Source organism: Chenopodium album, chromosome 4 (assembly GCF_948465745.1).
Source record: "Chenopodium album chromosome 4, dcCheAlbu1.1, whole genome shotgun sequence".
NCBI lineage: Eukaryota > Viridiplantae > Streptophyta > Magnoliopsida > Caryophyllales > Amaranthaceae > Chenopodium > Chenopodium album.
In genome coordinates, this window is record NC_137837.1 from 8,396,035 (window position 1) to 8,411,488 (window position 15,454).

The 15,454-nt window shown below is 34.5% G+C and overlaps 3 protein-coding genes and 1 pseudogene across 3 annotated transcripts; 2 read left to right on the top strand and 2 right to left on the bottom strand.

Moving 5' to 3' along the window:
* Positions 1–393: 393 nt before the first annotated feature.
* Positions 394–2,095, top strand: LOC145626593 (putative microtubule-binding protein TANGLED). The gene is made up of 4 exons (XM_081679048.1): positions 394–480; positions 633–775; positions 981–1,039; positions 1,130–2,095. The coding sequence occupies exons 1-4, from the start codon at positions 394–396 to the stop codon at positions 1,948–1,950; spliced, it is 1,110 nt and encodes a 369-aa protein (XP_081535174.1). The 3' UTR covers positions 1,951–2,095.
* A 364-nt stretch (positions 2,096–2,459) lies between these two features.
* On the bottom strand, positions 2,460–4,739 carry LOC145627579 (putative UDP-glucuronate:xylan alpha-glucuronosyltransferase 4 pseudogene; annotated as a pseudogene).
* A 723-nt stretch (positions 4,740–5,462) lies between these two features.
* On the bottom strand, positions 5,463–8,606 carry LOC145626594 (putative UDP-glucuronate:xylan alpha-glucuronosyltransferase 5). Its single transcript, XM_081679049.1, has 2 exons — positions 7,692–8,606; positions 5,463–6,475 (listed from the first exon to the last, which is right to left on the bottom strand). Exons 1-2 carry the CDS (start codon positions 8,509–8,511, stop codon positions 5,547–5,549), a joined length of 1,749 nt encoding a protein of 582 aa, XP_081535175.1. The 5' UTR covers positions 8,512–8,606; the 3' UTR covers positions 5,463–5,546.
* A 1,732-nt stretch (positions 8,607–10,338) lies between these two features.
* On the top strand, positions 10,339–14,994 carry LOC145628829 (uncharacterized). Its single transcript, XM_081681245.1, has 6 exons — positions 10,339–10,479; positions 11,960–12,291; positions 12,376–13,027; positions 13,172–13,371; positions 13,451–13,695; positions 13,785–14,994. The coding sequence occupies exons 2-6, from the start codon at positions 12,023–12,025 to the stop codon at positions 14,564–14,566; spliced, it is 2,148 nt and encodes a 715-aa protein (XP_081537371.1). The 5' UTR covers positions 10,339–10,479; positions 11,960–12,022; the 3' UTR covers positions 14,567–14,994.
* The last annotated feature ends 460 nt before the right edge of the window (positions 14,995–15,454 follow it).

The window sequence follows — 15,454 nt, forward strand, 5'->3', positions numbered from 1 at the left end:
TTAAAGCTTGGTGACCGTTAGATTAGCTTGGCAATTTGACATTGCGCCTCACAGATGCAAAATTGACGGCTATGATTGGGTCCATTAGGACCACTCCTAATTTTTAGTTTCTCGTTTAAAGTTTACACTCAACTCCCAAAAATAAATCTAATTTAAAAATACCCAAAAATAAATTCGACCGTTGGAACCAAAAGAAAAAGAAGCCGTTACTCTTCTTCAACCAAAACCCCCCAATTTCTTTCAACTTTCTCCCTCTTCATCAGCTCATTTTTGTAGCTTCAATTTGACTTTTCCAACTTTAATTTCTAGAGAGATAAACTAATTTCTTGAAAAATCACCTTTTTTTTTTTCAAATTTAAAAAGATTTTATTTTCTTTTATTTGAGAAATAAAAATGGTGGCAAGAACCCCACCAAAACAGAGGAAGATAATGGTGGCTCCTCCATTAAGCCCTACTCTTATCAGAGAAACTGTTAAAAAGGTACAATTTTTTTTGTTCAAAAATTAATTTTTTTGATTTGATTTAATACCCACCATTATTTATTTTGTGGGTTGTTTTTATTTTAATTTTCTCTTTTTTTTGCTTAATTATTTCTTCATTTATCAATTATTTTTGGTGTTCGATTTGGATAGGTGGATCAATGTATGGAAAGATTGCAAGAGCTTCAATATACAGTTACTGGAGGAAATAAAGTGGTTGCTGGTGTTAAACTTAGCCCTCGTAGTACTAAAGCTTACTTAAAAACTAGTCTCAGATGCAAGCAGGAATCGATGAGGTAAATCGCGCTTTTTTCGCATTTGTTCGGATTTAGTTGTCACGTTACAAGTTCAAATCATGCTATTAGCGTTTTACAGTCAATTATTTGTAAAATATTGTTTAGGGTTCAAAATTATAGGAAAATTTATTAAATTTGGGGTAAATTTGGTGGGATCAGTACATTATTATATGTATTTTGATTAGGGTTTTTGTGATTTTTGCAGAATTAGAAATAATGGATCAAAGAAATCTCCAACTGGGAAATTACAAGCAAATGTTTCAGGTAAAATACTAGCATCATCACTTAATTTGTTGATTTTCTTTGATTAAATTTGATGATAAATTTTGACAAATTTGATGAAATTGATTACAGGGGAATGGAAAAGAATGTCATTATCAGCAATGTTAGTAGGAGAAACAGTAGCAGAAATCCTAGAATCAAGTAAAGTAACAAGAGAAATCATGAGGAATTCCAACATTGATGATCCAAAAACACCTGTGCCTCGGAAACAAAGACCGAACCCCGAAAAGACACCCCTCGAAACTCGAAGGAAAAGAGAAAAACAGCATCAATTCCGTATCATTCGAGGAGAATCAAGCACCCCGTCTGTTCGAAGAGCTCGATCGAGGATCAATTTCAGGGTTTCACCGGAGAAAAGACCCGAAATCGATAGAGGAAACAGGGTATCACCAAAACAGAGTAGCATGAGATATAATGTGGCAAACAGGGTATCACCAAAACACAAACCTTGGGCTAAAAAAACTGTTCTTTTCCCAAATCCCCTGTTTCATTCATCATCACCCATTTCACAAAAGCAGCAAATTAGCAAGAATAAATCTCCAATAATTGCGAAAAAGAGAGAAACTCCTCATAAATTTTTGGTTAAATCCCCTGTGAAAATCAAAAGTCCACAAAAGGGTTTCACCTCTGTTTCCCCTGTTTCAAAGCCTGCATCTATTGGCAGGAAATCGCCTCCAAAACCGGCTTCTTCAATGGCATCGAAGCTAAGAAGATCGTTATCGCCTTCAAGGTTGGTGAATCGATTCGTTTCTCCATTGAAGGGAAGAAGGATGTCAATGAATAGTAGTCATGATGGGATGATGATGAATGGAGTGAAACAGAGGCCTCCTCCATTGATGATGATGCCAATGAGATTTTCTACAACTAAAACTGCTGTTGGAGTTGCAAATTAGTGTATGATTTAGTTTTCATGAAACATTATCTTATGTTTCTATTATTGATATTTTCTCAATGTCCAAGTTGATAATATTGTGTTGATTCTTTAGTTCCTTTCTAGAGATGTATACTGCCCCCTCAGCTTATATAATACTTCATTCATTTCTTTTTACCCTCGTGCTTAATGAAATAATTCTAACACTTTATGTTGAATCGTCTTTTTTGATTTATACTTGATTAAAAATATAAACATAGTTAAAGTTAAAATTATGCATTAGCAAATGTGATAAATAGTAGTACAACAGGTAAAGTAACATAAGATGGAGATATTGTCCCTCGGCTAATAATAAAAAAAATTGAATATCTCTAATTTTTATTTATATATATATATATATATAAAAGCTCATATACAAGTATATTATAAAGTATTTATTGTGTATTATCCATAATTTAATAGTTAGAATTAATGTTCATACATCTTTGTGAAGTAGGACTAATGCCCATCTTAAAATTTACAAATTTTCATTTAAACATAATTTACCAAATTGTACTGCCTAGGATCCTTAATTTCAATCCTCCAATGCTCATCTTTGAGATTTTCCTGTTTAGCGAGGGCTTTGAATTCACGGAGTTTTGCATCAGCTTCTTCGGTCATCCCACAATAGTATTGTAACTCTTTTGGCATTTCATCATACACTTGCCACCACCTCGCATTCACCTCATCACTTGCAAAATTGTGATATTCCTCTCTATGCCAATTACAATCATAATCTCTATAACACGACCATGGCTTCATCCCTAAGAAATGGATGGTGTGTTGATCCTTAGGAATGAATCGCGACTCATCACCAAATTCCTTAGGAAAATACTTCATGAAATTCAATTTCACTGTTAGCCTATGCCACCAAGTTATGATCTCATTTAAATACCCTTGATCTCCGCCATTGTAAGACTTTAAAGTGTAACGTTTGCTCATAAGATAGTCAAAAAAAACACTCGGATGGCTCTAGGAGCATGATCCCCGAGTTAAAAAGCCATTTATTATTAGGTGCAGCTGAAAGCTGAGGATAGTCAAAGAAACGGTCAATGTTATGAAGCACAATGAAATCAGAGTCAATGAAGATAACCTTGTCATACTCGGTCAATTGCCACACCCTAAGCTTGCTATAGTTCCACTCATTGTAGGAATCAACCTTGGAGTTAGGACTCCTTATACGATCAATTTGCCTTACCTTCCAACCCGCGGCTTGGAGGCCTTGTATGGAATGCTTAGAGATGGTGTGGTCCGCAAGGAGGACTAGGTCTTTGGTGGTGTTAGTTTGAAGGATGCTTTGTGCTAAAGCTATGGCTCCACATACATAAAATTCGGACGAGTGAAGAACCGTTACATAGGCATGTCTTGGCTTGTTGGTACTTGTTGAACTTGTCATTTGTAGCTCTTTTGACAATTGATCAATGTTTTGCAAACCTATGTCATGTAGTAGTATATCAAAACACAAATTTATTCTAGCTAAGTTTTGATGTATTCTAGATAGTTTGAGTATACTTGGTGTATAAATTTAGTTACGTATTATTCTACTTAATCAATTAAATTGTGGTTGTTCTTATATATAATTAGGTTATAACTGTGCGTGATGCATGCTTAATTATATCTTATCTATACCGTACCCTAAATTATTTAGGGAGTTATAGTACTATTATCATGTACGATGGAATGACCATGTATAAATCAATAAATGAATATATATAATTAGTATGTAGCTAGGCATATCATCGTGATTTATAAATGAAGCATTATTTTTCATAAAAAATTTCCATTTAAATCACTATTGTCTAAAATCTAATCAAAAACAAGTTCAAAAGTTTGTTATACCAAAATGAAACCTAGCATAGTAGCATTCCACCAAAACCAAAATAAGATCACACCAAACAACAAAATACACAATTAATGGAATAATTAAACATCTTAATTACCTTGAGCCCTAGCATAAGGACGAGCAAGGGCACAACTTCCTATAGGCATGCTAATCACCTCTTTCAACTTCTCAACCTTAGGCTTGTATACCCAATACTCCCCTCTATGCCATATTAAATCATCACACCTATATATCTCTACCATCGGTTCACATTTTGTAATAAACACTGCATAAACATCATTATTGTCTTTGTTAACTCCATGATTTTGATCAACTATCACTTGAGCACTAGCTAGGCTAATTTGCAACCTATGAACATCTCTAATCCCCTCTTCCCAATGACTAAGTTTTCCCTTGTTCATCACTAGGTTATTTCTACAAGGTAAACATGCCACCACCACATCTAACTCTAGATACTTCCCGGTCTCTGGCATGGGGATAGCTTCCGGACACCTTCCTTTAGGGTTCATCTCATTAATCCATCCTGGAAAGATCTTCTTCCAAGTGACATTAGGAGAGACAGACTCAAAATTTATGGTTACAGACTCTGCAATCCCACCTAGTTGCAGGTGAGATTGCTCTGAATCCTCGAAGTTGATCAAACCAACTCTTAATGGCTCCTTAGCATTCAAATGAGTTCTATGAATAACCTCGAGCCATTTTGGTGGTTTAACCTTGCTTGGAGAGGGAAAGGAGGAGGTTATAGACTGTGTCTGAAGAAAGATGACATCAATGAGTTGAGGATGGGGGAGGAACACATTTAGGAGGAGTAAAGGGAAGGAGATGAAGATCAATAAGACGAGATGATATGTTACAAGTCGTCGACTTGATGAAGTGTTGCAAATGGAAGAAGGTAGTTGTAAGCCAGAAGACTTTGTATAAGCACCCATATTCTAAGAAATTATGGCTTACATGCATGTATTCATGGTTGTCTTTTGTATTAGTTAGGGATTAGTTAGCTACTTAATTTATTCAAGTGTATGTGAAGTGTGTAGTCTTTGGAGATTTTTTTCAAAGTGAAATATAAGTTTGGTGTGTATGTACAAATGTAATTTATAAGGTCTAAACTAACTAAGTTAGTTTGTTATAGGGTGAATCTGCATGCATAGTTGCACGTACTTCGTGCATATATATTGTAAACAGAGATATTATTGCGTTGATTAAGGGTACTTACCCACTAGTTAATTCAATAATATTATGAATGTAATTTAATTTGTTAAGATGGTGTTCATTGTATGTTTATTAAGAAATATTATGTGTAGTGAGTTATAATAAGCACATTTGTGTTACCTATTGAGAAGTTTTTTGAAACATGTGGCCATATGTTATTCACAAGTAATCTTGAGAATATGTACATAGTACAAGATTTCATCTTATCTAATATCATAACATTTCAAAAGATTAAAAATTTCCAATTATATTCCTTCCAATCCTCAATCTATATTTATATACGAAGTATATACTCTTTAATTAAAAGTCTTTTTGTACCTCTCGTGTAAGACTGTAGTTTCGATCTGTTCTCTCATGAATGTGTGAAAAAATCATTCCATTCCCCCAACCCACCATAGTTCTTGTTTGGCTAACAATTCAAGGTTGTTTATATGAATTGTTTGTGAAGGGAGAAAAAATAGTAAAAATCTAAATATAAATGAATAATAAACTAAAACTAACTAATAGTAAATCTATGATGTTGCCTTTTAGCCCACCAAATTATATTGTCTAGGATCCTTAAGCTCAATCTTCCAATGCCCATCATAAAGTTTAGCCTTTCGAGCCCTTGATTTTCTATTGCGAACACCTTTATCTTGTTTCCTTGTCATCCTACAATATTTTTGCAACTTCTTTGGCATTGAATCGTACACTTGCCACCACTTTGCATGTGCATGATCACTTGCAAACACGTGATAATCGTCTCTATCCCAATTACAATCATAATCTCTATAACATAACCATGGCTTTGTCCCTAGGAAATGGACCGTGTATCGATCCTCAGGGACTAGTCGCTCACCACTTTCTTTGTCGAAAAACTTTAAGAAGTTTAATTTTAGGGTTAGCCTGTGCCACCAGGTTATGACCTCATTCAAATAACCTTGGTCCCCACCATTGTAGGACTTAAAGGTATAACGTTTGCTCATAAGATTGTCAAAAAAGCACTTAGATGGTTCTAGGACCATGATCCCCGAGTTAAAGAGCCATTTGTCATTAGGTGCAGCTGAGAGCTGTGGATAGCTAAATAAATGGTCAATGTTGCGTAACACTATGAAATCGGAGTCAATGAAGATTAGTTTGTCATACTCAATCAATTGCCATATCCTTAGCTTGCTATAGTTCCACTCGTTATAGGCATCTATCTTGGCATTGGGACTCTTGATTCGATCAATTCGTTTTATCTTCCAACCCGCGGCTTGTAGACCTAAGATAGAACTACGTGAAATGGTCCGGTCTGCCAGGAGGATTAGGTCCTTAGTGGTGTTAGTCTGGAGGATGCTTTGAGCTAGAGCTATGGCTCCACACACGTAGTCTTCGGACGAGTGAAGGACCGTGACATAGGCTTCTCTTGGTGATCTCTCTAACCCTTGAAGCTCATAAGGTAATTGATGTGCGAAGGCTTGCAATTGTCTACTACCTGTGGATGTTAATTAGCAATAAGATAAATCAATTTGGTAAATCTTAGAAAAAGAAAATTTTGTGAGTAATTTATTGAATTATAGTGTACAAGTTTTGTAAGGTTTTAATTAATTTACTTTTTAACAATATACGTACATATAGTTGAGAAGTTGACTTTTAAGCCAAGATTGAATATAAGTAATACAACGTGCATGCACATATCTATGATGAAATGAAATGAACAAAATTAAACCAATACGTTAACCTTCATTGTAAGACCAATTATGTGGATTAATTTAGAAATATAGTCTTAATATATGTTTTGCTAGATGTAGAATGATGTTATATAGAAAATAACATCTTAACCATTGTTATGTAAAAAATGTACTCCTATATCAGTATATGGTATCTCCTTGTCTAATTGTCAAGATCAACTAATTATATGTAATACTAATTCCATCCCTTATTGTTGGTTGTATTATATTTATTATTGTCTCTCTCCTTAACTGTTTTTGTAGAATTTTATTTTTTTAATATAATAAATTAATGATTTGATGTTTGATAAATGTTGTTGCGTTTACTACAAGTAATAAATGGTTTATAATTGGAATGCTATAATTCGAATTAAACAAGGTAAACTATTAAAATGGCAAAACTGTAATTAATAATAAAATATATATATATATTTAGTACTATCATATCATATCCTTGATGACACGTAGATAGAGACAAAATTTTACAATGAGAATATGAATTTTGGACGGATGAAAAGAGTTCCTAAGAGACTTGTTGACTCACTAAATGTCAATATTGAGGGATTGATGACTATGTAGTGTGTCATTATAGAGGGTAATCAATATTAGATATTGTGTTGTTGGATCACTTGATCCCTTATTAGTTTTCTTCAAGTTTATCATATTTTCTATCTTTTGTCTATTTTATTATAAGAGTTGGTTGCTCTTCCTTTCTTTGTCAAGTTTGTTAATGAATTTTGGCCCTATGCTTTTATTCATCTAATTTAAACAATAAATATTCTTACACATAAAGAAGAAATCAAAAGTCAAAACTATTGTTTCCCAACATTTAAGAAGAAAAAAGTGATCGAGCATCTTATTTTGCTAAAGCATGATTTCCAAAGCATGAAAATGTATTCACCCTAATTTAACAATAACAAAGAATAAACATGCATGCATGTAACCAAAATGTAACACCTAGATTAGCAAATAAATTATTACCTGGATTTCTAGCACTAGGATGGGCAAGGGCACAACTTCCTACAGGCATTTTTACCATCTCCTTCAACTTCTCTATATTAGGCTTATACACCCAATATTCCCCTCCATGCCATAACAAATCATCACACCTAAATAGCTCCAACATGGGCTCACAATTTGCAATAAACACCGCGTAAACATCCTTCTCTTGGCTATTAATCCCATTCTCAACAACAAGACGAGCAGTTGCCAAGCTTATTTGTAGCCTATCCACATCTCTAGTTCCCTCTTTCCTATGATTTTCATTACTTTCAATCTCTACCTTTTCCTCCTTGCATGACAATTGAGCCACCACCACGTCGAGCCCAGAGTACTTCCCCAGCTTTGGCATGGGGATCTCTGGGCACCAACCTTGAGGATTCGTCTCATCTATCCACTCTGGAAAGAGTTTTTCCCAAGTTATATTAGATGAAACGGGATCAATATTTATGTGTACATACTTTGCAGTCCCATCTAGATCCAGGTCAGATCGGTCTAGATCCTTAAAGTTGACCAAACCCACCTTAAGGGTTTCATAAGGTGTCAAGTGAGTCTCAAGAATGACCTTAAGCCATTTAGGTGGTATGACCTTGTTTGGATATAAGATGGAGGACTGAGTCTGAGTCTGAGACTGTGTCTGGAGATGGATGACATCAACGAGTTGAGGATTAGGGAAGAACGCCGTACTAAGGAAGAGAAGAGGGAAGGAGATAACAAAGAGAAGAATTAGAACCAAGAGTCTTCGTTTTGATGAAGTATTGGTGGATGAAATTGTTTGTTGGCCAAGCTTGGTGAAAGACATTTTTGATGATGATAAATATATGGATTATGATTATTGATCTTTGATGTCACGTTTAGTTTAGAATTAGCTATCAAGCTAACTACTTATACGTATAGATAGATTTTCTTTCTTTCTTTTTTTTTTTTAATATGTGAAAAAAAATTAAAAGAATATTGTTGTTGTATGTAAACAACTAAACAAATAAATATGGTCTTGACCAAAATAAACACCCTTATCGTGCATGGTTGCACGTCTAGTTGAAGTTTTGGATTTTTCTTAGTTAGTTCCTTTAATTATTTATTTTTAGAGAACAAATTTGTAATTTGGTTCGGTGTTTGACTTGATTATTAATGATTTTAGATACTAATTAAACATATCAATTCCCCTTTGGTGATTGAAAAAGAAATATGAACGAACAAACTTAATCATCATATGATCAATTGATATTTGTTATAAATTGTTTTAGTCTAAATTATATACTTTTGACCATATAGTGATTATATTGTTGCATGGTAGACTTACTAGACTATTAGTAGGGACAAGTATCAATTTTTAAATACTACGTAATACTTGTATGTAACAAATGAAAGTATGTAGTACTACATACGTATGTGTACAATAAAGAATATTAACTATGATGTTTAATTTGTTGTTGATTAATATAGTTGAGCTCTCCTATTAGACTAATTAATAAATTTACATTGCAATAATATTACAGAGTAATTACAAAAAATGAATATCACATGCTTAAGTCTTAACTATCAATATTGGTTTCATTAAAAAAAAAAAAAAAAAAAATGTATTATGGGATTCAACAAATTAAAAAAAAAATATATCACAGTATATACGTACTCAGGTACTCTATATAATATTACAAGTCCAACACCATTCAGTAACGCCCAAAGATACAAAGTGAGTATTGTGGTCAAAGTCAGAGCAAATCATGGACATAGTTGAAAGTTTTATGATCATGTATAAAATTTTCAAAATCTCACACACATACACACAAAAATAATTTTCATTATTGTTTAAACTTAAGAAAGATTTGATCTGAGAGATTTTTTTTTTTTTTTTTTTTTTTTTTTTTTTTTTTTTTTGTGATCTGAGATCATTTTGTTCACCTTGACTGATATAAACTTACGCTTTTCACTAAATTTTTTGAAATTTTTGTATAAATTAGTTGTGAATTGAACTCGAAATCTAATATATATATATAAAGGGGAGTTTTTCCCCGAGTTTTTAGAGAGCCACGTATATAAAGGGGAGTTTTTCCCCGAGTTTTTAGAGAGCCACGTAGGATTTAATTTTCTTAGCGCGCCATGTAGGATTATAAATTTAAGTTGTAGCCAATTAAATAAGAGATTTTTAATTTCTTTTACAATTAAATAATTCAAATGCCACGTAAGCAAAATTAACGAATGAAATTTTAAAGTTTAGATTAATTAAATACAAAATATTATCTTTTGAGATTAGGAATTTTATCTAATATAAAATATTTTTTTTTTTAAAATAACAAACGTGCATCGCACGGGCTTCATCTAGTACCATATAAATACTGAATTTGTTAACCATATCCTTAATTGAATTTAATTTTCATATAAAAAAACATGGAAATGGTAGACAAATGTTTGAGTAATTATACTTTTTTTTTTTTTTTTTTTTTGACAGGGAGTAATTATACTATTCAAAACAAAAAGAAAATGAAAAATAAATAAATTAATTAAATTAAATTAAAATTGTTTGAGTGATTGTGAATTTTGTGATTGTGGTTTGGAGTTCGAACCTTAATAAAAACTAAAAATAAAAAAAATCATTTATCTCTAAAACCCTAAACCACTCATCTCTCTCTTTCACTCTCTGTCTCTCTGTCCATCCACCATCTCCCATTTTCCACCGTCTCACAAAATTTCTGAAATTTTGATTTTATTAGTTGTTGAAACTTCATTTTGATTCTCTATTTTATCCGAATTTGCGGCATTTCATGCTAAGGTAAGTGATTTTTTGCCCCAATATTTTCTATAGTATGATTGATTATCACTTATTTTGGGTCTTCTGTGCTAATTCATCATTACTTGGTGTGAATTTTTGCTTGTTATAGTGTAATTACTCTATATTTGAACTGTAATTTTTCAATTGTTTGAGAACCCCAATTTATATATTGAGATGGGTTTATGATGATTAAGTGAAAAATCTAAATGATCCCGTTATTAATAGTCGCGTTGATAGTGTAATTTGAACTAATAATGTGATAGCGAAGTTGAAATTTGGGACATAGGAAGTATGTATTTTGTGTTCTGTTAATTGAAGGTGTTTGTTGGATGTTTTCATGTTGTTTTGTTGACAGGAAGCCTTGTTGGTGTGTTGTGTGTTGGGGGCGGGGTGGGGTGGGGGGAATAGCTCGGCTGAGATGAGCTTGGCGCGCAACCGGGCATGTTTGTTTGGTATCGTATCGTACGTTGGTGATTAGTTGAACCTTTTAACCAGGTTAAGCTTCCTAGAAAAGTGTAGAGATGTAACCCTCAATAAATTAAAGGCTGTTGCCAATTCCCTAGGAGGTTAGGATATTGTTGAGGAATGCATGAAATGTATTGCACAGCCCTTTAATTGAATCAAATTTGGTTATGAAAGATAATAACCAGCTACTATGTTGCTAGAAACTTGATAATTGAATCACATATTCCTTAAATTATGTGATAATTTAATCTAATTTGGTTGCTAATGTATTGCACAACCCTTTAATTGAATCAAATTTGGCTGAGTTGTGCTTGGCGCACAGCCGGGCATGTTTGTTTGGCACTGCATCGTACATTGGTGTTTATTTGAACCTTTTGTGTTACGGGGCTGCTGCCAATCAAATTTACTTGGAGATCTTCGTGCCCTAGGATATCATTGAGAAACACATCAAATGGGATTTATTTGAGTTTGATTGTGTACACGTGGATTTTGACCTTTTGTCTTAGATTAAGTTTTTTAGAATAGCTAATGGCTTATGTTTGATAACATCCAGTTGAATATTGGGAGTTTTAATCAGCTTTTTTTTTTTTTGAGGATTGTGTTCTATGATTGTCTCAAATTATCCCTCCATTGTGCTATATTGGTATTTTATACTATGTTACTCGGACTCTTTCATTTACCTCACGTGTCCGTGTCGACACGACTCGTGTCGGACACCGACACCGACACTTGGACACTTCATTTTTAATTTAAAACACAATTTTTTTCAAGAAAATGGGCGAGTCCGATACTTGGACACCCGTGTCTAATTGGACACTTCATCCGAGTCCAAGTAACATAGATTTTATATTCCTATTGGAAACTATATAAATTTCCCCATTGGAGGCTTTACTTTCTAGCGTGATAAAGGGATTATGACACTATCTCTCCCATATATAATCTCTATGTTCCTCTATGTTTATTTTACAAAAGAATAAAGCTGTTTGCGTAACAGATTTCCTGATGAACATTACAGAAACGGTGTTAAGCATTGATCTTATTCAACAAGTTCCTGATTTTTTCTGGTAGCTAATATCAAATGGAAATTATTGAATCTGTTGAAGATATATCAGTGCAAGATCCACCAGAAGGGGTGTTTTCATCTGCTGATCTGAAGTGGACCAAGTTTGGCACTGCTGAGCACCATGACGAGGTAGCTAAAATTCGTTATGATCGAGTTGAAGACTTTATTTTTGGGGAATGTTCTAATGTGGAGTTCCCTACTCAATTTCATATTGAGAGAGGAAGGAAACGTAGGAGAGGAAGCTTAAAAGAGTACAAAAGTGATGAATATTTGGAATATAAGCTGTAAGAACACTTATGTATGTTTAAAAGACTTTAAAAGTGATGAATAATTTACTTTGATGTGTAATTCTGCCTCTTGAATTTCAGGTATTGGTGCTCGTTTGGACCTGAAGATTATGGAGAGGGTGGTGATATATTACCTAGTCGGCGGTATCGCCTGAATACCCGAAATCGTGCTGCCAGACCACAGTCTATGAGAGGTTGTACATGTCACTTTGCAGTAAAGCGTTTGTATGCATGCCCGACACTTGCACTTATCATTTACAATGAGCGACGTCATGTGAACAAATCTGGTTTTCCCTGCCATGGTGCTCTTGATAGAGATGCCATAGGCCCTGGTGCTAAGAAAGTTCCATATATTGGCAATGAGATTCAGCAACAAACTATGTCGATGATTTACCTTGGAATCCCAGAAGAGAATGTAGTGCAGAAACACCTTGAAGGGATTCAACGTTACTGTGATGCTGATGCAAAACTTGGCAGGATAGCATCTCAATATGTTCAAAAACTGGGAATGGTTATTAAAAGATCTACTCATGAATTAGACCTAAATGACCAAGCTAGTGTCCGGCTGTGGGTTGAGCGAAATAAAAAGTCTGTATTCTTTTATCAGGATTCATCTGAGGTTGATCCATTTATTTTGGGGATTCAAACAGAGTGGCAACTGCAACAGATGATTCGCTTTGGCCGTCACAGCATCATTGCAGCAGACTCGACCTTCGGGTTAAAGAAACTTAGAGTAAGATAATATATGCTATTGTTGAAACTATTTTTCCAGAACCCCATTTATTGTCTTTTTTGTGTATCTAAGCCCTGCTTCCATAGAGTAATCACTGGAAATGCTATTTCCATGGTACTTATCTATGCTATTTCTTACATCCAGTACCCTTTGTGCACGCTTCTTGTGTTTGATTCAAGACAGCATGCACTCCCTGTGGCATGGATCATCACTCCAAGCTTTGCTAAGCCAGATATTTCGAAGTGGATGAAAGCTCTAGTTGGTCGAATACGTGCAGTTGATACTGGATGGAAGGTCAGTGGTTTTGTGATAGATGATGCGGCGGCAGAATTGGAGCCTATAAGGCAGGCTACTCATACTATACATTTGTTTAGGAAACCTATATATACTGTTTACTGAACCTACTGTTTACTCCTGTTGCAGGGATATATTCTGCTGTCCCGTGCTGTTTTCTCCTTGGCGTGTCCGCAGAGCATGGCTTAGAAATATAGTGAAAAAATGCAGTGGAACAGAAGTTAGAAGGGAGATTTTCAAACGTCTTGGTGATATCGTTAGCAGCATTTGGAAGGGACTGGATTCGGCAGTTGCTATTGAGAAGTTCATGCAAGATTTCACTAATCAAAATGCATTCATGCTGTATTTTAAAGATTGCTGGTTGCCGAAGCTAGGTTTGACTTGATTCTACTTCACTCCCAATCGTAAATAATAAGTTGTATATTCTTTCTTGAGCTTACCCTAGATTTCTTGCTTTTGTTAGAGATGTGGCTCTCTGTAATGCAGAGTGTCCCACTTGCAAGCCAGGAAGCTGCTGGTGCTATTGAAGCCTATCATATCAAATTGAAAAGCAAACTTTATGATGATTCACACCTAGGTGCATTTCAGAGAGTTGATTGGTTAGTGCACAAATTGACCGCTGAGCTGCACTCTAGTTACTGGTTGGACCGCTACTCTGATGAACATGACACTTTCAAAGATGTGAAGGAAGCGTACATAGCTTCAACGTCATGGCAACGTGCATTGCAAATCCCTGACACCGCTGTTTGCTTTCATGATAATGACGACTCTTTTGCCAAGGTGCAAAGTCAAAAGGACAATAATGTGTCTCACATAGTCTGGAATCCTGGATCAGAATTTGCTTTCTGTGATTGTGCCTGGGCTTTGCAAGGTAACCTTTGCAAACATGTTATCAAGGTCAATATGATGTGCGAAATTCGCCAGGGTTTGCATTCCATGTCCTTCCATTCATTCAAAGACTTATTAACAACTTTATTGAGAAAGCCCATGGATGATTCAATCGAACTGGACAAGGCGATGGCATTGACACAACAAATGCTAAATCAAATACAAAGTCTTGTTAAACTTACTAGTGCAAGCGATATTGGCACTGTTGTGAATAGTCTTCCCTTGAAATGGGTTTCCAGAAAAACCAGAACTTCCGCTTCAAAACCATCAGCAACTTCAGCTCTTCTATCCACCTCTGATAATGATAACAATAATGCTGCTGCACAACAGAGTCACAGAAAACGAAAGCGACTGTAGAATTTCAAATGAATTGGTGGGGATTTCATGACAATATACTCCGTAATGTATGGTTCTCAGTTGCTGCCTTGTTTTGAACGCAGTGTTGCAGACTTATCGCACCAAGGAAAGGTGACCGATTTACCTCTTTTGTATATCATTATAATTTATTTGATTCTTGATTATCCCATTAGGTTTAGCTGAACCCTATTGAACTGATCATCAGACAATTAACATCTTGAAGTTTAAAGATACAAAAAAAAACTAGAACGAGGTTTTCGTAGAAGGTATAAATTTTTCGCATACCTTTTAGCAGTGTAGTTAAAGATATAGTGATGGCAGTGCTGTGAGTTAGCAACTGGTGGCTTGACTCCCCATGTATATTCTGATCATATTTTTTTTACTCTACATTTACTAGGGTTATTTATGTGACAAATTTTTGTATTTTATTGGCGCCTATCTTGTCATTTTGTAAGAAAATTGGAGCATATTAATACTTGTTTCTCTAATTCTATTGCTCGGTATCTGTCTGTATAATGCATTAAGGTGCCTCAGTAATATAGGGATCATACGTTGTAAATGCACAAGGCCACCAAGGTTGTAAGAGTGACACTGCAAAGTGTAATCTATACATAGCAAAGTTAGAAAGGTATCTACTTTACTCATTTCAAATCTTCAATATCCTAAATTAGAATGGCAAATTGAGAAAAACGATTGTATGTTGGGAGCATGCCTCCATAATCTAACTGGAGGGCAAGGCTCAGTTTAATTTTCTTTTTCTTGTTTGATCTTTTAACTTATCTAATCTTATTTGAATTCATCTTATATTATCAAATATATTGTTCGACTCGTGAGTAAATCCCACGTATTTTTAACCTATTTTATTTGTGAATTTTTTTTTTTTTTTTT

Excerpts from the sequence above, each read along its gene's own strand:
- LOC145626593 (XM_081679048.1), top strand. The coding sequence starts at position 394 with ATGGTGGCAAGAACCCCACCAAAACAGAGGAAGATAATGGTGGCTCCT. Across the intron at positions 776-980 it reads TGCAAGCAGGAATCGATGAG|AATTAGAAATAATGGATCAA; the intron begins GTAAATCGCGCT and ends TGATTTTTGCAG. Across the intron at positions 1,040-1,129 it reads ATTACAAGCAAATGTTTCAG|GGGAATGGAAAAGAATGTCA; the intron begins GTAAAATACTAG and ends AATTGATTACAG.
- LOC145626594 (XM_081679049.1), bottom strand. The coding sequence starts at position 8,511 with ATGTCTTTCACCAAGCTTGGCCAACAAACAATTTCATCCACCAATACT. Across the intron at positions 6,476-7,691 it reads TCCTAGTGCTAGAAATCCAG|GTAGTAGACAATTGCAAGCC; the intron begins GTAATAATTTAT and ends TAACATCCACAG.
- LOC145628829 (XM_081681245.1), top strand. The coding sequence starts at position 12,023 with ATGGAAATTATTGAATCTGTTGAAGATATATCAGTGCAAGATCCACCA. Across the intron at positions 12,292-12,375 it reads GAATATTTGGAATATAAGCT|GTATTGGTGCTCGTTTGGAC; the intron begins GTAAGAACACTT and ends CTTGAATTTCAG. Across the intron at positions 13,372-13,450 it reads GCAGAATTGGAGCCTATAAG|GGATATATTCTGCTGTCCCG; the intron begins GCAGGCTACTCA and ends CTCCTGTTGCAG.